Raw genomic sequence first — 24437 nt, forward strand, 5'->3', positions numbered from 1 at the left:
CCTTAATCAGAGCTCCATAGGCTACGACAACATACAAAATCTCTTTCCGAACAAAGTAAACAAAACTGTACTTGGAAATGAAATTTCGCCAGTACTTATGTGGCTTACAAGCCTCCTTAGACTCTGGTTCTATGCACTACACTATCTTGAAGCGTACCCATGTCAAATAAATTGCTCCTTTCATGACTGCCACTGGGGCTGTCCCGGTGATACAGCAAATTCAGCAAGTCTTCATGTGTACTTGCTGTAATTTTGTTCTGTTATTCGTGTTTATGCTTGTATTATGAGTTCGTTAGGTTTCCATTGTAGAAATAAAATGGACTAACGATTTACGGAGTCTTCTAGAAGTAAACAGGCCAACACCTCCGTCTGTTGAGCGAAGTCGATGTGTGAAGTACTACTACAAACTTGCATAAAAGTGAATTGAAAGGGCTGCAACAATACACAGGCCAGTCAACGATATTCTACAGGACTTGTGGCAAGGTGAAACAATTTTTTACCGAAGGTAATAATATCGCCTTTCAGTGTCGTACTGGATGCTCAGGTCAACACAGGTATGGGTAGTACAGCAGCCAGACAGAAACAGAAAATTACGTGGGCAAAGGTGTCTTTGAAAGAATCGTTCTGGCATTCACACACGGAAAAAGTAAATCAGGAGAGGACGACGAAGACGTGACACGAGTCCAGTGTTTTACCCATTGAGCAACCTGACAATTTTATTATTTTATTTTTCTGTGCTTCTTCCATCTCGATGTTAGCGACAGCACTGTTACCGAACGTTCTCACAATGCTAGCGACATTGCCAGTTGTGTTCTTTACTAAAAAACAACTACAAGAATTTTAACCCTTCAGGGAAGCGTTTTTATTTTCAGGTATGAGTTGGCGCAAAAAGAGAAATACATCTTTCTTACTACAGATAAAGGCCAGAGCAGAGTTGTTCCTCATAAGGTATGTGTGAACAATTACGAACTTCAGTGACAAAAAAAAATACCAATCAACTTCAGAATTTTCTACAAAAATAATGGACAATCATAAATTTGAGTAAAACAAAACCTATCCAGAACACAGGAACAAGGAACAAGACGTAGAATTTTTCTATAGGGTTTTCGGAATTACACGGATAATGGAATCCGCTCTACCATTAATGTCCACGCATTTGCCACTTACTGAGTATCGACACTAATATAGAATATTAATATTGTAACAGTTTAGGAATGCGTGACCTAGGAACATACTGATGATTTTATAATGACATTACTGACAGATAGTCGAAGTTCAAAGTGGTAAACGGAAGAAATGGGGCTGATATTTGTCAAGAAGGTAAATAGTTTTCTTCTGTGACACTTTTCGAAATTGATCCAAATATTTAAGAGAGTCATTGCAGAACTGCAGAGAGCTTGTGATGAAATAATTCTTTACGACCTATCGGGTTCGATCATTTCATCATCTAAAGGTATGATAATTTTCTTTCTGTGGAGTGTATTGGAATGAAATCCATCCTGTGTGAATGTGTACAGTGTTTTTTGCTGTCAATAATGTTTATAGTACTAGTACTAATGGTACTGACTGCAGGTAAACCTGGAGAAATTGGCACATGATGGTTTTCATTTTAATTTACGCCAAAGTAAAAACACCGAAATTACAGGCCACTGTAAATAATTTTATGATACCCAATTTCGTAGCTGTTGGCGCCTCTGAAATGAGAATACTGGTTTTCAAATATTTATGAGCTGCAGAAAACAAACTGCTAAAAACCCTTCTGTCAGAGTGCAAAACAAAGCCCTCGATGCGTTCTTACCTTTCCGCCTTTCTCTCTCCTCAGAATCCCTGATGTCCCTGAGGATCTCTTCGGTGGTGTCTCGCAAACGTGACTCTGCTCCTGGTGTCAAAGAACGGGCTCTCTGTCGCACCTGAAACAGAAGATTTTATGTACAGTCCGGAGATTACTCACGTGATGTAGGTAGCACTAAATAAAAGTATGTATGAGGGGCGTTCAGTAAGTAATGCAACACTCTTATTGTCTGCCAGTTTCGGATGAAAAAATTGGGAACATCGTGGAATATTCCCGCTTCAGCCCCTGTAGTTTCATGATATTCCGATAGGTGGCGGCGTATATGCAGCCTTCAAAATGGTGTCTGTAACGGAGATGTCTCCTAGCAGAGAGCTGTCATTGAGTTCTTTTGGCGGAAAATCAGAGCATCGCAGATATTTATAGACGCCTGCAGAATGTATACGGAGACATAGCAGAGGACAAAAGCACGTTGAGTCGTCGGGCGAGGCGTCTGTCGTCATCGCAACAAGGACGCGCAAACCTGTCCGATCTCCCGCATGCCGGCCGGCCGCACACTGTTGTGTTTCGTGCAATGTTGAAACGTGCGGACACTCTCATTCGAAGTGGTCGACGGTTGAAAGTCAAACACCTCGCTGCTCAACTGGTCGTCTCTGTTGGTAGTGCTGAAGCACTCGTCCACCAGTTGGGGTACTCAAAGTCGTGTGCTCGCCGGGTTTCTCCTCACCTAACAGACGATCTTAAAGAGCAACGAAGGGCCATGTGTGCGGAATTTCTTGCTCATTAGGAGACTGATCGTGACAATTGTTTGCCGAGCATCGTCACAGGCGATGAAACCTGGGTTCTTCACTTTCAGTCGGATACAAAACGGCCATCCATGGGGTGACGCCACAAACCTATCCTCCGAAGGAAAAGCTCAAAGCCCCAAAATTGTGCAGCGGTCTTCCAGGATTCTAAAGGTGTTATTGTGTTTGATGACCACCCTCATGCTCCAACGATCAAGTCTAAAGAGTATAGTGCTAACCTGAGAAAACTAAAGAAACGACTTCAGCGTGTTCGCCACAAAAATGCAAACAAACGTCTTCTTCTCCATGACAACGCAAGGTTTCACACAACTCTGCACTCCCGAGAAGAGTTGACAAAATTTCACTGGACTGTTCTTCTTCATCCACCCTACAGCCCGAATCTCGCACTTTCCGACTTCCATCTGTTTGGCCCAATGAAGGATGCACTCCTCGGGAAGCAGAACGCGGATGATGGTGAGGTGATTAATGCAGCAATACGTTGACTCCGGCATTCGCCCAGTAGAGTGGCGCCATGCCGACGTACAGGCCCTCTCAGCAAGGTGGCGTAAGGCTGGTGCACTACACGGAGACTATGTAGAAAAATAGGGTTTTGTAGCTAAAACAGTGGGGAATAATACGGTGGATCGGAATCCTGAACATAACCGAACTGCTTTCAGAAAACCAGTGTCTTGCATTACTTTGTGAATGCTCATCGCCCATACGTAAAAGTAAATACTACAAATACCCGAAGCGCAACGCAGTGAAGTATATGCGAAATGATCAGAGTACAGTCTCTTTCTCAAGAGATATTTTTAACCACATTAACTCACATCTAAATCAGTACTCTAACGTTCACAGAGGATACAATTACAGAGAGAATCTTTGACTCTGCAACGGAATGTGCACCGTTTTGAAACTTCTTGGTAGATTAGAACTGTGTGCCGGAGCGCAACACGAACTGGGAACCTTGTCTTTCATAGGTAAACACCCTTATCCACTTATCTATCCAGGAACGACTGGCAGCTTCTATTCTGCCAGTAACTGTCTCTGAGTTTACAAACTTTATAGAAGCTCTCTAACATACCTGCCAAGATTAGTACTGCTGGAAGAAAGGATATCATTGAGAAATGTCTTAAACATAACCTAGGCGATTGTTTTCAGAATTAATCCTTCGCTCTGCAGCAAAGTGTGCACTGTTTTGAAACTTCTTGGCAGATTAAAGCAGTGTGCCGATATTCTTTCTTCCAGAAGTGCTTGCCAAGCAGCTTAAGTGCAGTTTGGCATGTACTCAATGATGGATTACCTCAGGGCTCTGTTCTTGCTCCAATGCTATTCAAGCTCTACACAGTTGACCTGCCGAATTTGACCTGCCGAAAATTTCAATATGCAGATGACCTGGCAATTTCATATCAGAGTGAAGACTTTTCTGAATGTGAAGAACACCTAACGAACAGCCTTACTAAACTTCATGAGTATTTTGAGACATGGTGACTAAGACCAAATGTTTCTAAAACCGAGGTAAGCCTGTTCCACCTCTCTAATCGCCTTTCATCAGCAAAGATCAGTCGACAGTTCGGCCCTCTTGGCACAGTCAGATACAACGAAAGCCCAAAATACCTGGGATTCACTCTGGACAGAACTTTAACATACAAAAAACACCTTTCCAACATGGCCAAGAAGATTCAAACACGAGTGAGCCTTGTGAGAAAGCTTGCAGGCAGAACATGGCGAGCAACCACATCAATCCTCCGAGGAGCATCCCTTGCACTGGTATACTCTGCAGCAGAATACTGTGCACCAGTTTGGCTCTGAAGCGCCCACGTAGTGAAAGTAGATGTCCAATTGAACTCAGTAATGAAACTAATTAATGGTACAGTCCGGTCTACACCTACTTGCTGGCTACCAGTGATTTCAAACATCTGGCCACCAGATCTCCGTCGAAAGGCTGCTCTTTACAACCTCTGTCAGCAAGTTTCTGGAAAGAACTCGACCCCTCTTCATGACGATTTGCTATCACTGCCCAGGAAACGCTACAAATCTAGAAGACCAGCATATAAAATGGGAGTCCTAATGCTATCAACATGATTCGACCAGGATGCAGAGTGGAAACGTGAGTGGAAAGCTACAAGAACCCGAAACCACGAACTTGTAGACAGTCCAACAGTTCCAGTTCCAGGCTTCCACCAACCAAGGCAGGTATGGGTGCAGTTAAAAAGATATCGGAGTGAAGAGGATAGGTGCAAATACAACATGCACAAGTGGGGCCTTTCAAGTGACAGTGTGTGTGACTGTGGTGACATCCAAACAATGAGCCACATTGTGAATGAATGTCCAATCAGACGCTTCCCTGGTGGCATTGAGAAGCTCCATCAAGCATCCCAAGAGACACTCCGCTGGATCGAGTCCATCAACATCCGAGTGTAGTCTGAGCCGTTTTAAAACTTGTGTACTGTATATAATTTAACATGTTCATTTTTATATATATTTCTTTGTTTTGCTAAATGTGTATTACTGTTATTGATACATACGATATTAATAATAATAATAATAGTGCAGTTTGGAAAGTTGTAGACAGGTACTGGAGAATTTGACGCTATTAAAGCAGGGCCTGAGTCGTTTTCGGATAGCTCAGCTGGTAAGAAGATTTCTTGGAAGAGATATTGTTAGTTATATCTGACTTCTCTTACAATGTACGACATAGTTTCAGAAAAAATAGATGAAAAACTAGGTTTCGGAGGCGTCCGGTAATGCAGAAACACACGGAATTTAGCGATGCTCCAGGTATCACAACAGAATTCTACAAAACAAGCATTTTTAAGAAAAGGTATCTCTTAGGTTCCGTAGTTACATAAACACATTTACATCGAATCGTTTTTAGAACTTTTTCTGATGTTGGTTTATTCCAGAAAGATACATTACATTTTCTTCGTGTTCTGGGATCACATCCAGTACTTCAGTCATCTGTAAGAAATCTAATCAAATAGTTTTTCACACTGTGAACATACAGTGAGAAAAAGGTGTTTGCACGTATGTCACAGAACTTAACGGAAACGACTGTCGGAATGGACCGAATGATTCATGACATTGACAGCCAGGGAAGGACTGCACATCTTCCAATAGATATCGCAATGTTTCATTCACCAGCTGTGAAGGAAAAATCTTGGTGGTTAATCGGCGTCTAGTCTGGATTCTACATTCGAAAGAACTGCTTCTTCGCTTTGAGTTTAGGTGCAGGAAATATCTGTGCCGTCGATGAGTGGACGATTGCGGAAGAAGTAATGCAGATACCTTTCGACAGAAAGAAAGAGTTCACTGGTGTTTTTTCCAGTGGTTTACATAATATAATACTCTCAGCTATAATGTTCTTACAGTGCTTCCTCAATGGCGCTTCCTTGGACGACTGCCTATCTTCGCATCATCTTACTGTGACAACGTTATTACAGGTACGAGTTGGTCAAGTCCTTTGGGACTGGTTTCAGCAGAACAGCGGGAACTCTCCGTAGTCGTTGCTATGGCTGTCAATGACATGTAGGTTGGTACAGTTCTGTTTATTCGCTGGAGGTTTTGTGACAGAGTGCTGCTCTTCCAAACTAACAGCAGCAATGTCGATTAGGCTGGGGGAATGAAAGGTACGTATGTGATTCAATTTCTCGACATAGGAAGCTGTGTTCATTTACGGACCAAAATTTATGCAGTAAAAAACCATTAATCCTATCCATCAAAGGGGGCAGTGGCTGGCCACGAGCACCAGCTAAATCAGCCCATACTTGGGATCTCTCCAGATGACGGTAATGATTCATTATTTATCCAATAGCAACCGCTGATCGTGCGTCAGGTCTTATCTGATCTTCGAAAGTCACTAACTTTCCCTCCGCTCAGTAACTCGCCCATATTAGTGATTAGTGGCGGTTTCAAGTGCCCGATTATGAAGAAAGTTACATTCTATCAATGGGAGAGCACTCGGTGTGTGTCATATAACAGATATAATCTAGGACGGAAGACGGATTGCACTCTGGTGGATGATTAAGTACAGGAGAATTTAGAATTTAGCAAAGGAGACCGTAAGGCAGATTGCATTTTAAGATTTTATTTCACTGCCTTTTAAATCAGCTTCATCATGGAAAGTGCTTATATTTTTTAATCTAAGCAGGGAAGAAGATTATCTGTTCTGTGATCTGAACAGATCATGTTCTCAAGATGCAGCAGTTAAGTAAATTTATACTGCTGACCACTAAAAGTGCAACGCCGTAACGCACGATCCATCAAGGTAAAACCGACCCAAGTTTAGTACGTGCTTGGATATGTAAACGATTAGCACTTCAGTGCAACTGCAAAAAGTCTAGGAACGATGTCATCTACATTTGGATTTTTGCTGTTTGTGAGAAGATTTTGGTATTCATCGTGTAAGGAGAAGCGAATTCTACCAAAACCCGTCTAAATTCTACAGCGGAAGGATAGTGACCTGCGGGGGCTGCGGTTTGTTCTAGAGTTGGTCGGGATTCAGCGACTGTGACGGGAATATGGAATCGACAGGTTCAGGAGGGCTACACTCGACGCCTTGGAGGATCTCAAAGACCGCACGCGGCTGCCTCCCAAGACAGACGTATTGTTCATTAGACCGAGCAGGATCGTACAACCACACCTCGTACGCTATGTCAGGGAAACGTCTCACTTCCAGCAACACGAGCACCACAGGCAGAACCACGATGTCTGGAGCACCACGGACTGCCAGCAAGGCGACCACTACTGGAGCTACATCTACATCTACATTCTACATTTATAATCCGCAAGCCACCCAACGGTGTGTGGCGGAGGGAACTTTAGGTGCCACTGTCATTACCTCCGTTTCCTGTTCCGGTCGTGTATGAATCGCGGAAAGAACGACTGCTCGAATCTCTCTAACTTTACATTCGTGATCTCCTCGGGAGGTATCATTAGAGTCATGCGGAAGCAGCTAGAGGCTGTCGTGCACCCAGCAGCGACCCTGCGCACAGGAATGGCACAGCGTCGTCTTTTCAGACGAGTCCTGGTTCTGCACACAGTATTGTAGTGGACGTATTTGTGTTTGGAGACAACGAGGAGAGAGAGTGTGGCGAGACTGCATCCGTCACCGTCACACGGTCCAGCATTTAGTGTGATGCTCCGTGGTGCCACTGGGTGGACAACACCATCACCTCTGATTAGTGTAGTCGGCAATTTTTACAGCAAACATCAGATTTCTGAAATGCTAAGGCCGGTGGTTGTGCCCTACCTCCGGGTGCTCCATTACAATATCGATCAACCTGTGCTGTTCTGACCTGCCTCGGTACATACGGTGTCACACCCTTGTCCTGGCAGGCACGATCTCCAGAACTCCCGCCCACTGAAAACATCTGTTGATGGGTTGCCTAGGGAATGCCCCACAACCATTCACCAGCGACTACGATTGAGGAATGCCGTAAAGTTGAAGCAGCCAGCTATGGCGTAACCGTATATGTCATCCAAGCTCATTTCGACTCGGTAGGGTTGGAGCCACGTTTGTTGCAAGATGTGCAACCTGTATACACCCACATCATCTAAAAATTTAATTGTAGATTTATTGTACTACACTGTAACCGCACAATAAGTAAACTTCCACTGTTCGATACTTTTCCTGTCGTTGTACTTTTAGTGGCCAGCTCTGCATTATCGTATAACGCCAACGTATATGGGATGCTGAGAGCATTGCAGGAGTTAAGAGATTCAAAATTGCTCATCTGCCTCGAGGTACATACTACAATTGTTTCTATATATGCAATACAGATACCCAGCACAGAGAGAAATAAAATGTGGAGGACCCTATCCGCCCATACACAGACCGGGAGGGAGGTGCTACAGCGCTTCATACTAGGGCATCGAGGTGCCGGTATTCGGGGTAATAAAAGGACGTAACAGCCAAGAAGGTGTGCTCAGCGCCCAGTGCAGCATAATGCGACGCCCATCTCCACACAGTGGCCCCATTGTTGAGGCGCCGGGTTCTGTTTAACTGGCAGGATAATTGACTGTAAGTGGGGGACAACAAGACGACGTTTGCTGAAGCCGCCTCTCCGATCTTGCTGTAGCTTCCTTGAGCCACTTACGGCATACGACGTGCTTCTTCTCTGTCTTCCAATTCGACACTGCCATATGACGCATAGATTTCCACTCCGTTGAGACGACGCATCATTGTGCAGTGCTTATGGCGTACATTATCTGTGGAAGAGTCTAGTAACGGTCTGCTAACGGTATTCCATAAATTTAGAAGACGACAAGGATGCCAAGCAGGTACTGAAATTTAGAAAACGACACAGGTGCCAAGCACGTAATGAAATTCCGTTCCTCCTCATAACTCTTACTAACTGCGGTTCTCAGTTTACTTATTAAATCTGTTCTAACCAAAGATTTTTTAATTCCTTTTTATATACCAGGCGTGTTTTTTTAAGTAAGTACCGTTTTGAAATTTAAAAAAAGACGTGCTAAGATATCTCACTAATTTTCTTTTTACATGAAAGCCTGTACCTTAATCTACTTCTCTACATAATTTCCGTCAGTATTGAGGCACTTGTGATAACGTTGTACCAGTTTTTGAATGCCCTCACCTGTTTTGACTTTGTCATCGTCTTGAAGACGCTGACCGCCCAGGTGTTTCTTCAAGTGCAGGAACAGATGATAGTCACTGGGCGCAAGATCGGGGCTGTACCGAGGATGATCTAGAGTTTCCCATCGAAAAGATGAGATGAAATCTGTGGTTTGATTCGCCACATGCGAACGGGCATTGTCTTATAGGAAAACTATGCCCTTGCTCAACTTCCATGGACTGTTGCTTTGATTCTGGTGTGACGTAGGCCACCCATGTTCCATCACCCGTAACAATTTGGCTAAAGAAATCATCACCGTTGTTGTGGTACCGCTCAAGGAAAGTCAATGCACTGCCTAAACCTTTGGTTTTGTGCACATCCGTCAATATTTTCGGTACCCAACGTGCGCACAATTTTCGGTAATTCAAGTGTTCGGTCACAATGCCATACAAAACACTACGAGAAACATTAGGAAAGTCATCCCGCAAGGAGGAAATCGTAAAGCGTCTATTTTCTCTCACCTTATTGTCCACTTCCCGCACCAAACTTTCATTAACGACCGAAGGACGTCCACTCCGTTGTTCATCATGCACATTTGTGCGGCCATCTTTAAATGCTCTCACCCACTTTCTTACCATTCCATCTCTCATAATGTTTCCCCGTAAACTGCACAGATCTCACGATGAATATCGATCGCTTTTAGGCCTTTAGCACTAAGAAATCTTATAACAGCCCGTACTTCACAGTCGGCGAAACTCAAGATTATCGGAGGGATCTCAAACACTCAGTACACAACGTAAATAAGGAAGAATCAGACTGTAATGGCGTCAGTGCGTAGATTAAGGTACAGGCATTATGTAAAAATAAAATTATTGAGATATCTAAGAACGTCTTTTTTTATTTTCAAAACGGTACTTACTTAAAAAACGCGCCTTGTACTTATCCATTTCTAATACCCTGACGAATTTCTTGTTTATTACTTCTTTTAATTAACTTTAATTTCGGATGATCAAACATTAATTAGACTTAGGCGCGAATGATCGCTTCGCTGTGTGCTTGTATGCCTAACACCGATTACTTTTATAGTAATTGTAATGAGGTGAATGGATAATGCTTGAAGCTGAAAAGAATCCGTAGTATCAGAAGCAGGAGGACTGGAAAAAGTTAAGCACGAAAGAAATCATCTGTAAAGAATTAAACATTGTAGATCGATATTAACTGACTAGTTTTCCAAGTCAGAGATGACATTATCATTCAGCTTGTAAGCTACTCGGAAATACATGACGGATCACAACAAACGACACACAAATTAAATATGAACGTAGTGATTCACTTTCTTAGCGTTTAAAAGTGGGCAGAGAAGTAAGCTGTGTAAGTTTCACGGTTTCTTGCACGTAGACATATGAAAAAACACTAAGTGACGCAAAAAGTGAAGCTAGCAAAAGATATGGTCGGATGTTAATGCAACTTCGTAAATTACATCGTATCGGCGGGTATGTAAACGATTACTTGTAATTCTCTGTGACACGTTGAAAGACCACCAGAATGCGTTAGTGTTGTTCCTATTTAGTGTTGTTGCCAGGGTTGGTACAACACATAAGAGACGTGAACAGCATCTGATGTTGAGTGATCACTATAAGGGATATAGAGATGTCAAGTACTAGTATGAGGCAGCGATATCAGCACCTGACATGGTTTGATAAGGGCCTCATTGTCGGTCTCCATGTGGCCTGCTGGTCGAATGGTGCGATATCCAGATTGTGAGGCATTCTGATGCGGCAGTGGCAGGTTCGTGAACTGCATGGGAACGTTAGAGCAGGTGTATTTGTCGTCGAGGCTCCGCTCGACCACGTCTCAATACCACAAGAGAGGACCGCCGTATTGTGCACTACTCACATCGTAATCCTTTCGCATCAGCGTCTGCCATCCGAGAACACGTAATGGGGTCCCTGCAACATTCTGTGTGATTCCGCACCATTTTCAGGAGGACAGCAGCAATAGGGAATTACTCTCCCATGCCATGCCATGCCATGGAATGCCATTAACAACACAACAAAAACGGCTACTGGTTACAAATGGCGTCGCATTCTATTCAGCGATGAGTCGGCGCACTGCACTACCCAGACGACCGTTGTCGACCAGAATGGTCGTGAGTTTGGGAGTGGCCCCATTCTTTCAATGTTTTGCAGAGGCGTTCTGGTGTTGGGAAATTATTGACAATAGTTCAAAGCTGGTAGTGACGGAGGGAACAATGGTACGTCATGGACACCCAGCGTCTTCATGTGTTACCTGTCACACCAGAGAACAGTAATGCCATTTTTCAACAGGACAATGCTCGTCCACACAGGGCAGGTGTTCGCGTGATACTGTGGTACTCCCGCTACCAGCCACTTCCCGACGTCTGTCCACAATAGAATACACTACTGGCCATTAAAATTGCTACACCACGAGGATGAAGTGCTACAGACGCGAAATTTAACCGACAGGAAGAAGACGCGGTGATATGCAAATGATTAGCTTTTCAGAGCATTCACACAAGGTTGGCGCCGGTGGCGATACCTACAACGTGCTGACATGAGGGAAGTTTCCAACAGATACACAAACAGCAGTTGACCGTCGTTTGCCTGGTGAAACGTTGTTGTCATGCCTCGTGTAAGGAGGAGAAATGCGTACCATCACGTTTCCGACTTTGATATAGATCGGATTGTAGCCTATCGCGATTGCGGTTTATCGTATCGCAACATTGCTGCTCAAGTTGGTCGAGATCCAATGACTGTTAGCAGAATATGCAATCGGTGGGTTCAGGGGGGTAATACGGAACACCGTGCTGGATCCCAACGGCCTCATATCAGTAGCAGTCGAGGCATCTTATCCGCATGGCTGTAACGGATCGTGCTGCCACGTCTCGATCTCTGAGTCAACAGATGGGGACCTTCTCAAGACAACAACCGTCTACACGAACAGTTCGACGACGTTTGCAGCAGCATGGACTATCAGCTCGCAGACCATGGCTGCGGTTACCCTCGGTGCTGCACCACAGACAGGAGCGCCTGCGATGGTGTACTCAACGACGAACCTAGGTGCACGAATGGTACAACGTCATTTTTTCCGATGAATCCAGGTTCTGTCTACAGCATCATGATGGTCGCATCCGTGTTTCGCGACATCGCGATGAACCCACATTGGAAGCTTGCATTCGTCATCGCCATACTGGCGTATCACCCGGCGTGATGGTATCGGCTGCCATTGGTTACATGTCTCGGTCACCTCTTGTTCGCATTGACGGCACTTTGAACAGTGGACGTTACATTTCAGGTGTGTTACAACCCGTGGCTCTACCCTTCATTTAAATCCCTGCGAAAGCCTACATTTCAGCAGGATAATGCACGACCGCATGGTGCAGGTCCTGTACGAGCCTTTCTGGGTACAGAAAATGTTCGACTGCTGCCCTGGCCAGCACATTCTCCAGATCTCTCACCAGCTGAAAACGTCTGGTCAATGGTGGCCGAGCAAGTGGCTCGTCACAATACGCCAGTCACTACTCTTGATGAAGTGTGGTATCGTGTTGAAGCTGCATGGGCAGTTGTACCTGTACACGGCATCCAAGCTCTGTTTGACTCAATGCCCAGGCGTATCAAGGCCGTTATTACGGCCAGAGGTGGTTGTTCTGAGTACTGATTTCTCAGGATCTATGCACCTAAATTGCGTGAAAATGTAATCACATGTCAGTTCTAGTGTAATATATTTGTCGAATAAATACCCGTTTATCATCTGCATTTCTTCTTGGTGTAGCAATTTTAACGGCCAGTAGTGTATGTGTGAGACTAGGTCGGACGATAATTCTGCTCCACTGCCAGTCTCTAGGATATCACGGACCAGTAGCTACAGTTTGTGTGTCTACTTGCCTCCAAGAACGTACTAGGGCCTTATGACACTCTTCCCAACAGAACCAGTGCATTGATCCACGTCAGAAGGGGTTCACCGCGATGCCGATAAGTGGGCTCATAGTGCCAAGTTCTTCGTAAATTTGACTCGATCTCGTAAGCAGTGAGGTTACATCACATACCCTCTCGAACCCTGAAGTTCCCTCCCGTTTCCTCCTCCCCTTCTGTTAGCTTCACACTTTTTCGTGGAGCAGCGCACTTTGTCAAACATTGCGCTTGTGTGTTCGCTATCGGAGGTGGAAATGAGACATTGAAACTCTTTCGATTTTATTAGGAGACAATCTAACGAAAGGAAGGATTGGCCAGAGACGATAAGCGGCGCAGTTGTGTTTGGGAATGAAGTGAAGCCGGAAGGTACACGGGCGCTGAGTTGCAGGGCAGGCGCCACCCACCTTGAGCGTGAAGAAGGCGCGGTCGCAGCCGTAGACGTTGCGCGCCAGCACGCAGTACGTGCCGGCGTCGCAGGGCCGCGCGCGCTTCAGCGTCAGGCGGACGTAGTCGTCGCTCGTCTCCTTGAGGGTGCGAGCGCTGTGCGTGACGTCGCGCAGACCGTGCGACCACGTCACTGCAACAACACGCCATAGCCGCTCAGTACAAAACTTCCTGCAGCGAGTCAAAACATGCTGTCCACACAGTCCGAGATGTTGTATTTTCACATCGCCACATCTCGCATAAAACACTGATTTGAGCAACGAAAGAGGCCAAGAGCCATTTGTTTGCCAATGTATAATATTTAACGACGCATTGTGAAGGTGTATTTTGACGATTTACAAGGAGAAATGAATCCAGCGAAACTGGATCTCCTAACAAAGTATAGACTAATTCAACGCGCATGTAAAAACATCGATATTAAAGACAGACTCTGAAGACACTTGATTATTACCAAAAACAAGCGCGCAACCCATCGTTCGCTTGCCGGACGATATCACTCTCTTCTTATCTCCTCTATAATACGGACGCAACATTATATACTCGTCAAAAATGGTTCAAATGGCTCTGAGCACTATGGGACTTAACATCTGAGGTCATCAGTCCCCTACAACTTAGAACTACTTAAACCTAACCAACCTAAGGACATCACACACATCCATGCCCGTGGCAGGATTCGAACCTGCGACCGTAGTGGTCGCGCGGTTCCAGACTGTAACGCATAGAACCGCTCGGCCACACCGGCCGGCACATACGCGTCGTTATAAAATTTGTAATTTGTTTTAATCTATTGAAAAATACGGTTACTTTGTTGCATGTGAGACCAGTATGTGTGAAAAACACAGAGTGGTTAATGAACGGACATTTCTACGTGATTTCTAAACTTCTCAAACCACTCAAGGTCTGTCATTGTTATTGACGTAAGTGTTAACATGTTATATGTACGTTAAGTCGAAGATGTTAATTATAGTGTCAATTACTCTAAATTTGTGTTTGGGTAATCATTTACTTTCTATGTGCCAAGGTTTTTTTAGAGAGCCAACCGTGTCCGACTTGTCATTGTGCGGACAGAACAGCCGCGGCCGACGTTAACATACTACTTATATTCCCCCCTTGTAATATTTTTCAAACTTAGTTTTAAACTGGCCCTTTGGTACATTGTCAGTGCGAATGACGTCCGGGAATTTCTCACTAAACTTTACTTCTCTAACCGCACATCGCTGGCACAAAGCCTCACTGTTACGCAATGGTACGCGGCATTTTCTAGACGGGAAAGGGAGCCACGCAAGTATATGTTGCTTCCCCTTCTCAATCTGATGCTTAATAATAACAATAATATTTCAAAAAATGTTCAGATGTGTGTGAAATCTTATGGGACTTAACTGCTGAGGTCATCAGTCCCTAAGCTTACAGACAACTTAAGCTAAATTACACACACCCATGCCGGAGGGAGGACTCGAACCTCCGCCGGGACCAGCCGCACAGTCCATGACTGCAGAGCCTCGGACCGCTCGGCTAATCCCGCGCGGCAATAATATTTTCTTACATCAGAAGTCTTTGGTAAGCGTGCCAGGTCGATAGTTACTAACCACACGGAGAAGTCACGTTAATACCGCGTAGCACCGCCTCTATCGTGCATAATGGTCTAACATCGAAGTGCACACAAGTCCACGAGTTACCTTAGGTTATTCCATGTCCACCTGAAGTCACTCAGTGATTATCACACGTCGCAGGGCTACCAAGATACGAGGATGTTGATTGCTTCGTTTCACCCGGTCTTACAAATAGTCCCAGATATTTTCTATGCCATTAAACTCTGGTGATTTAGGGGCGACAGGATGTCTGAACCGACCGTCAGACTAGAAAAGTGTGCATGCAGTCCTTTAAACACAGCTGAGCCCCCGCGGTGGCCGAGCGGTCTGGGGCGCCTTGTCACGGTCCGCGCGGCTCTCCCCGTCGGAGGTTCGACTCCTCCCTCGGGCATGGGTGTCTGTATTGTCCTTAGCATAAGCTAGATTAAGTAGTATGTAAGCACAGGGGCCGATAACCTTAGCAGTTTGGTCCCATAAGGCCTTACCACAAATTTCAAATTTCCAAAACATAGCTGTAGTGACCCTGGAATACTGGACTGTCCACAGCGTACTCATCATGATATTGAAGAAAAACCACATCTGCCCAACGAGCTCATTGAAGTAAAGTATTTTGTTTATGTCCACGGTAAATTGGAGGTGTAGAAATAAGCCATGGCACGAAAAAGGAGCCCAAAACATCAAAGGAGTATCTCCCTCCTGAAAATTTTCGACAAATTACCAGATGAAATAAAATGTCTCACAGACAGCAGTAATAGCTTCAAAAATAAACTGAAATCATATCTCCTTGACGACTCATTCTATACCACAGATGAATTCTTGAATAGGAATAAATAAATCTATAAATGTAGTATTTGCATTTTGTGCCATTTAAGGTATTGGGGTAAATAATAGAAATATTAATCCTTAACTCTGTATTGTAATATATATTAAAAAACCTTGTTTCATACGTGCATTTCTTGTGCACTTGACACGTTCCACATCATTACGGCTACCATAACGTGCGATTGATCAATGGAACACGCCACCAACTAACTAACTAACTAACCAACCGAATTGTCGATACACTATAAAAGGCAAAGCTGCGATTCGTCGGACATCAGTTGTCACCTCGAATCAGCTTCTGCCTTGCTTCCACGTTGCTTGGTCCGCTGAAGACGTGCAGCTTAATGTGGCGCTGTGAGCTGTTGTCCTTTACAAGCTACCCGCTCCAAACGTGCACTGTTGCGCCTAGGGAAACAAAACGGAACAGGAGGGGGAGCGGGGGGGGGGGGGGGGGGAGCTTATTTAAGTCGTCCTACTGGCCTGGGGGGATGGTAATCTCGTCTTACATGGTTGTCTGAGCTAGAACCGGTACAGCAGAGGCGTGGGTGGCTAAAAGGGCGGGCTTATCTTGACACGTTATGCGTATCAGGTTGCATACCAACTCCACTACTCATCACCACCCACTATCACATATTCATTTTCTTTTGTGTTTATTTTTAAGTTGCACTTGTCATATTCTTCAGATATATTACTCACCATATAACTATCGTCGTCAATATCTTTGGCCGTTACTACCAACTGATTAGGGAAGAGGACGGAATATAAGTTAGTTAGTTAGTTACGTGTTCCATTGTTCAATAGCACGGAAAAACCGTTATGATGTGGAACGTGTCAAATGCACAAAAAATGCGCACAGGAAACAATTTTTTTCTTTTTTTTTGTTTACATTATAGTGTTATACCTAAATATTTTTATTATGTATCCCATTCCTTTAAATGGCACAAAATGCATTTATTATATCTCCAGATTAATTTACTCATATTCAAGAATTCATCTATGGTGTAGAAGGAGGTGTCTAGGACGTATGATTTCAATTTGTTTTTGAAATTTTTACTGCTGTCAGACTTTTTATTTCATCTGGTAATTTATCAAAAAGTTTTATAGCAGCATATTTTACCCCTTTCTGTGCCAAAGATAGGTTAAGTAAAGGATAGTGTAGGTCTTTCTTTTTTCTGGTATTGCAATCATGAATGTCGCTGTTGATTATAAATTGGCCCATGTTGTTGAGAAAAAATTTCATTACTGAGTAAATGTACTGTGAAGCAGTTGTAAGAACTCCTAAACTTTTAAACAGATGCCTACAAGATGTGCGACTGTGAACCCCACACATTATTCTAACTACTTTCTTTTGAGCAGTGAATACCTTTTGCCTAAGTGTTGAGTTGCTCCAGAATATTATTCCGTATGACATGAGAGTGGAAGTATGCAAAGTATGTTAGCTTACTAATTTCTATATCCTCAAAATAGGCAATTATTCTGATTGCATAAGTTTTTGAAGGTAGTCGCTTTAGGAGAATTAAGATTCTTATCTATATGTACACCCAAAAACTTAGTATGCTCTACCCTGGCTACTGACTTCTTTTGATGTGTTATGTTTATTGAAGGAATTTTTTTTTTCAGCAGAAAAATGGATGTACTCTGTTTTTTCAAAGTTCAGAGGAAGCCCATTCGCAGAAAACCAAGTAATAACTTTTCCAAAGACCTTGTTTGTATCATTTTCTATCGGACTTTCTTTTACTGGATTAATAATTATGCTTATATCATCAGGAAATAGTATCAGTTCAGCATCTCGTTTCACATAAGAAGGGAGGTCATTCAGATATATCAAGAACCTTGTGGAACACCTAACATAATTTCACCCCAGCTAGATGAAGTGGCAAAATCCTTTGAATCACTTGAAGCATATAAAGAGACTTTTTGCTTCCTGTTTTGCAGATATGACTTAAACCACTCATATGCTGTTCCATTTATACCATACTATTGTGATTTCTCCAACATAATGTCATGGTTCGCACAATCAAATGCTTTAGATAAGTCACAGAATATTCCTACTGGTGACATTTTACTATTTAAAGACTCTATTATGTGGACAGTGAAATTGTATATTGCTGTCTGAGTGGAACAGCATTTCTGAAATCGGAACTGTGATTTACTAAGTATCCCATTACTACTGAGATGGCTAACCACTCCTGAGTACATTACTTTCTCAAAGATAATTTTGCATCACCCACTGGACTACTTTTACTTCTCCGTGACGTCGATATTTCTTGGAAATAAATTGTGAGCAACAGAGGAGCCACCAGACAACGCTTTCGAATCCTCTTACTCATTCGGAACTATTCTCATAAAACATTGTCCGCTTCAACTCAACCGCTGCAGCCACAGTATAAGGCTCTAACTGCACTGATGTAGAGAATTAAGATATCATTATTCGTCATGGTCAGTTATAACTTACTTAATGAGAACGTAGCATTCGCCTTTCCTAGGACCACAAATGTTAAATGGACTGTTCACTATTTCTTCCTCGGTACATCTTTCTGTTACGATATTGGAGCGTCACTATTGTGCTCCCTGCCGCCGTTGGATAAACAGCTGCAGCAGCAAGTCGTATACCCCTAGCTTACCTATTCGTTACATAGTTTAATTTTTAATTTCTCTGCGTATTTTTGGGTACTTGCATTGTTTAATTCATAAATTTCGGGTGTATTATAGTATTTGAGAGTTGTAGCATCGCGCTTTAGTGTTTACTTCGTAGATTCTTACTTAAGTTGCGTGTGAATTTCGTATAGGAGGTGTAATTTCAAGTTTTAGTTACTGTAATCGTAAATTCAGGCAGATTGTAGCGCAGTCGTTAGGCATTTGCACAGGTTAGTTAATACATTCTTTGCCGGCCGATGTGGCCGAGCGGTTCTAGGCGCTTCAGCCTGGAACCGCGCGACCTCTACGGTTGCAGGTTCGAATCCTGCCTCGGGCATGGATGTGTGTGATGTCCTTAGGTTAGTTAGGTTTAAGTAGTTCTAAGTTCTAGGGGACTGATGACCTCAGATGTTAAGTCCCATAGTGCTCAGAACCATTTGAACCATTTTTTTAATACATTCTTTGCGTGTTTCCCTTGCGTTATCTAGGCACGGACTCATGTTTCAGTAACTGTTGTTCAACATCGATTAGAATGGACAGGGACTGTGATTGCTGTGTTCGGATGAGGGCTGAGTTGGCATCCCTTCGCACACAGCTGCAAGCGGCGCTGACTTCGGTCGCGCAGCTTGAGGCTGTTGCCAATGGGCACCGCTGTGGGGAGCCGGACTTGGGTATCACGGGGATGTCAACCTCGTCCCGTCTGTCCCCAGATCGGTCTGCCGCTGTGGTTGCCCCAGTTGCTGCCCGCAGTGGGGTCGTTCCAAGGCGTGGCAGGCAGCGAAAGACGTCCCCGGAGGCTGATCAGAAAGCCTCCCCGGCGCGTCTGACAAACAGGTTTCAGCCACTGTCTCTGGCTGAGCCAGATGCAGCTGCCTGCCCTGTTTCAGAGGATGATTCTCAGTCTTCAAGGTTCGGGCAATCACAGAGGGTGGGTTTATTGGTAGTTGGGAGCTCCAATGTTAATTTTCTTCTGTTCGTTCTCGTTCAAACTGAGCTACCCAAACACGACTCACGCCCCGTCCTCACAGCTTTACTTCTGCCAGTACCTCGTCTCCTGCTAGGGTCCTGCTTGACACACTCAAGTCGTTTAAATATCTGGGCGTGACGCTGCAAAGCGATATGAAATGGAACGAGCATCTGAGAAATGTGTTAGGGAAGGCGTCGTATTATTATGGGGAGAATTTTAGGAAAGTGGTTCACTTGTAAAGGGGAGCGCATATAGGACGCTGGTGCGACCTACTCTTGAGTACTGCTCGAGTGTTTGGGATCCACACAAGTCGGATTAAGTGAAGACATCGAAGCAATTCAGAGACGGGCTGCTAGATTTGTTACTGATAGGCTCGAACAACGCGTAAGTGTTGCGGAGATGCTTCAGGAACTTAAATGGGAATGCGTGGAGGGAAGGCAACATTCTTTTCGAGAAACACTATTGAGAAAATGTAGAGAACCGGCATTTGAAGTTGACTTCCAAACGAGTCTACTGCTGCCAACACACGTTGTGCGTAAGGACCATGAAGATAAGATATGAAAAATTAGGGCTCAAACGGAGGAATACAGACAGTCGTTTTCCCATCGCTCTGTTTCATATTCGTACAGGAAAGGAAATGAGTAGTAGTGGTACAGTGTACCCTCTGCCACGCAACTTACGATTTCTTGTAAAATACCTTTGCAGATATAGATGTAGAATAAGTGCTAGGCTATTTCGACCGAAGTCTACAGTTGATTGCTACTTCCTACTATTACCGAGAACATTTATATTCCAGTCTCTAAGTAATTTCTCTGCTGTTAAGCAGCGCTGTGTAAAGTAAAATGACAACCCATGGGGGATGGGAAATATCGTATGAGGAAGAATGCCTACTCATTCCAGGAATATGGGACGTAGTTCTAACTTTGGGAGCTATGAAAGAGGAGTTTAGAAAGAACTTTGTTTTCTGCGACGTCTGAGACCCAGTTGTTTTTCTTTATAATGCCCGTTATTTATAATGCCTCTATATCGCCAACAGTATCCTGACAGTTCATGTCGTTAGCGCTGGCGTTTCTGCCGTATGGCAGTCCGACACGAGACAGGATAAGGAACTTCTATTCCTAAGCGCCTAGCAATATCTAGTCGTCACATACAGACTGAGATTTCGATGCTGCTGGATTATTCTCTAGCGCGCGTCGTAGACTACAGCACACACTGAACAGCAGGCAAGATGGTATCGTTATTGCTAATATCGTTCGTAACCATCCCACATTAATTGCTGTACACGACAAACGTGTTAGCCCTTCTCGGCAGGAATCCTTGGCTACGCTGAACTATTGTTGTTAAGGCCGTACTTCGTTTTAGTGATATCAGATTTTGCTTAACTTTGATTTCGGCATAAGATAAAAGCAGAGAGAGAAAGAGGGAGAAAGAGCAAAATGTATGTTTTTTGATTTAGACATGGAAATGACGAAAGAGCTGTGCTTGAAGTCTGGAGGGAACGGACAGAGCCATCTGTCGGTAGCTGCCAACATTGCGTTGTCCTGACATCTGGCAAGCGGTGGGCCAACTACATAGCTCCCTGCTGGCTACAGCGCAGACTGGCGCGTAACGTAATTTACAAGTTCAGTCATTGCCCGTCTCATTCTGAACGCTGCAAGTCGGTACATTCCTATTGTAGAATGTTCTTACAGCCGTTTGCTGCTGTAAAATAACCATTTTTCTGTCAGCAGTCAGTGTGAAGAAGTCAGCGAGAGAAGAAGAATTGCCAAACATCCCCTCACTTTTTGCTGCTGAAATAATATTACACAAGAAATTTGCTGGAAAAGTATTTTAGACGTTTCGTGACAACACAGTCTAAACAGTAAAGAGACCATCAGAAAAATAGCTGAACCGAAAATTCTGCCGCGAAAATTGTAATAATGCAAAGCTGTGCAACTGTAAATTATAAACCTAGGTCTGGATATGGAATAGATGATTTAAGGCCCTCTTGTCCGGAATAGGTGTTCTTCGTCATTACGGGTGGTCATCCTCTGCTGGTACGTGTGAGACCCTTAAAATGGATAATGCTGAAGTAAATTTCAAATTGTTGGAAACAATTCTGTTAAAGTACATATACTTTCCCCGTTGTTACAATGGTTAGCTTCGTTAAAAGTTCAGATTAAAGTATCGTTTTATTTCAGATTAGGATTAATTTTAGTGAAAATCGGGTGGTTCGAGTGGTTGCAATTATCACACTGACATTCCTTTCTTGTGGAGATTTGATTGTGCAGTATCTGACTTGACATGCTGCAGCTTTCTCTTGCATAGTTCACACATGTTCAGACTTATGGGAACTATGTGAGAGATATGGCAATCAAATATGAGAACCGTTGACACTATTCAGTAGTTAACTATTTTTGAAACTTCGCACCAATCCATTCAGTACTGAACTATTTTTGAATCTTCGCACCAGTCTATTCAGTACTAAACTATTTTTGAAACTTTGCACCAACCTGATGTGAATTTTTGGACGTACTCTCGGGAGGTGCTAACTGTCAGAATGGTGGGTTAAAGGAACAGAAATAATTTCACGGCGACGGACCAGCTAATTATACAACTTGGAAGCATTTCAGCAGGGGCTTTGCGGTCAGCAGGCCATTGCTTTGCAAAGAATCTTAGTTAATAGCGACGCTTGTGGCGACGTGCCATGTTGATAAAAGTTTAAATTTACTGTGTTTTCTAAAGTCTTGAAAGTGGATAGCAGCAGCTTATACGGGATTTTCCACTAATTATCGTCTGCAGGTTGGCGACTTTTATCCACAAGGTGACGTGTCGTTCGCGCCTGTTGTAAACCACCAGCATATCGAAAAAAGACTTATTTTCCGTCTCTCGATCGCTGTATGTACTATTTGATACTGACCTGTGCTGGATAGTGTCACCAATCTTCAGGTTATTTCTCGTAGTTACAGAGTAACAAGTCTTACAGAGTGATTAAAATTCTTCTGGGTATTATGCCGCGCCATTGCTAAAAACTAACAAGTTAGTTTTTAGCAATGACGCGGCATAATACCCAGAAGAGTTTTAATCATTATGACACCGGCCGCGGAAGCCTACGTTCTTATATAAGTCTCACAGAATTATCGTTTCACTGTCATATACAACATATCGCTGATACACGTCGTTTTATTTTCTCTGTTAGACTTCCGCCCTATAAATGAAATGAATTTATGCACATTGCTATCCAAAACAGATCAAGGTTAACATCAGTTCCTTCTGTTAATATGTCTGCCATTCCATGGATGATCAATTTGATATTAAACTGCGAAAAGCATACATTTATTACTTTTATTTCTTTTGTACGAATCTGTAGCCTGATGATGGTCCAATAAAGTAAATCATGGTTCGTAATATAAAAAAAAAAAAAAAAAAGAAGAAGAAGAAGAAGAAGAATGACAGCTTGCTTGCTTTTCGTACTGATAGATTACATAATGTGAGAAGAGAAGATGAAAATGTGTGGCTGTTAACGCAGGTTTCGATCACGGAGGGAGGGGGGGGGGGGGGGGGGGAAATGTCTCATCCCTCATCCGCTGCGGCCCGCCCATAAGTCCTCTCCTGTGAGAATCTCTTCATGATAGAATAGCACTTGCATCCAGCTGCGTCGGTTATCTGTCGGATGTATTCAGATCTCTGTCTTCCCATACAGCTTTTGCCCTTTACAGCTCCTTTTGGTATGATGGAAGTGATTTCCCGTTGCTTGGGCATATGTCCTGTCATCCTGTCCCTAACTCCTGTCAATGTCTTCCAAATATTTCTCTCTTACCGTATCAGTCCAACACGTCTCAAACGCTTCGATTCTCTTCTTCTCTGGTTCCCCCATAGTCCCTTATTGACTTTCATACAATGATGCGCTCCAGGCACACATTCTCAGGAATTTATTTCTCAGATTAAGACCAGTCTTTGACAAAAGTAGATTTCTTTTGGCCAGAAATGCCCTCTTTGCCTGTGATTATCTGATTTTTATTGCTTCCTACTTCGTCCGTCATACATTATTTTGCTTTCAAGCCAGCATAGCTCTTCACTGCGTCTACTTCGTTGTCCCCAATGATGATGTCAGCTTTATCACTGATCTCATTTTTGCTACTATTCATTACTTCCCTTTTTTCCGTTTAATCTCAGACGGTATTCTGTGTTCATTCCGCTCAGAATGTCTTGTAATTCTTCCTCGCTTTCACCAAAGATACCAAATATTATCGTCGATATTCTTTCTCCACGAATTTTAATTCTGTTCCTGGGCCTATCTTTTATTTGTGTTATTACTTCCTCGATGCACAGATCGAACAGTATGCGAGAAAGGCTGTATTTCTGTCTTACACTCTTTTTAATCTGAGCACTTCGTTCTTAAGTCTTCCACTCTTATTGTTCGTTCTTGCTTCTTACACAACATGCATTACTTGTGTCTGTCTATAGTTTGCGTAATTTCTCTGAGAATTTCGAACACTTTGCACTATTTTACGTCGTCGATCGCTTTTCTAAGTCGACAAATCCTACGAAGGTATCTTGCTTTCAATATTGAGCGCAACGTCAGAACTGTCTCTCTGCAGCATTTACCTTTCCAACGAACAAATTGATCATCACCTGAGAGATCCTTAAATTTCTTTTCTATTCTTCTGTATATTATTATTATTGTCAGCAACTTGTATACATGAGCCGTTAAGCACTTCTTGTGATAATTCTTGCACCTAACTGCTCTCGCTATATTCGGGATTGTGTAGAAGATATTTCTACGGAAGTCTCATTGTGCGTCTCCACTCTCATAGATCTACACACCAACTTGAATGGACATCTGGCTGCCCTTCCCCCAATGATTTTAAAAATTGCGAAGAAATGTTATCCATGCCTTTTGAGTGCAAATCTTCCA

General features: G+C 43.5%; 1 protein-coding gene across 1 annotated transcript in view; it reads right to left on the bottom strand.

The window, feature by feature from the left end:
* Positions 1–24437, bottom strand: part of LOC126481726 (muscle M-line assembly protein unc-89-like) — a 1115867-nt gene that overhangs the window by 694524 nt on the left and 396906 nt on the right. The window contains exons 31-32 of the mRNA XM_050105679.1: positions 13486–13658; positions 1799–1910 (exon numbers count right to left, since the gene is read on the bottom strand). Of these exons, the coding sequence (XP_049961636.1) occupies positions 1799–1910; positions 13486–13658 (285 nt within the window). The remainder of the gene's footprint in view (positions 1–1798; positions 1911–13485; positions 13659–24437) is intronic.

The sequence above is a fragment of the Schistocerca serialis genome, chromosome 5, assembly GCF_023864345.2.
Source record: "Schistocerca serialis cubense isolate TAMUIC-IGC-003099 chromosome 5, iqSchSeri2.2, whole genome shotgun sequence".
Lineage (NCBI taxonomy): Eukaryota > Metazoa > Arthropoda > Insecta > Orthoptera > Acrididae > Schistocerca > Schistocerca serialis.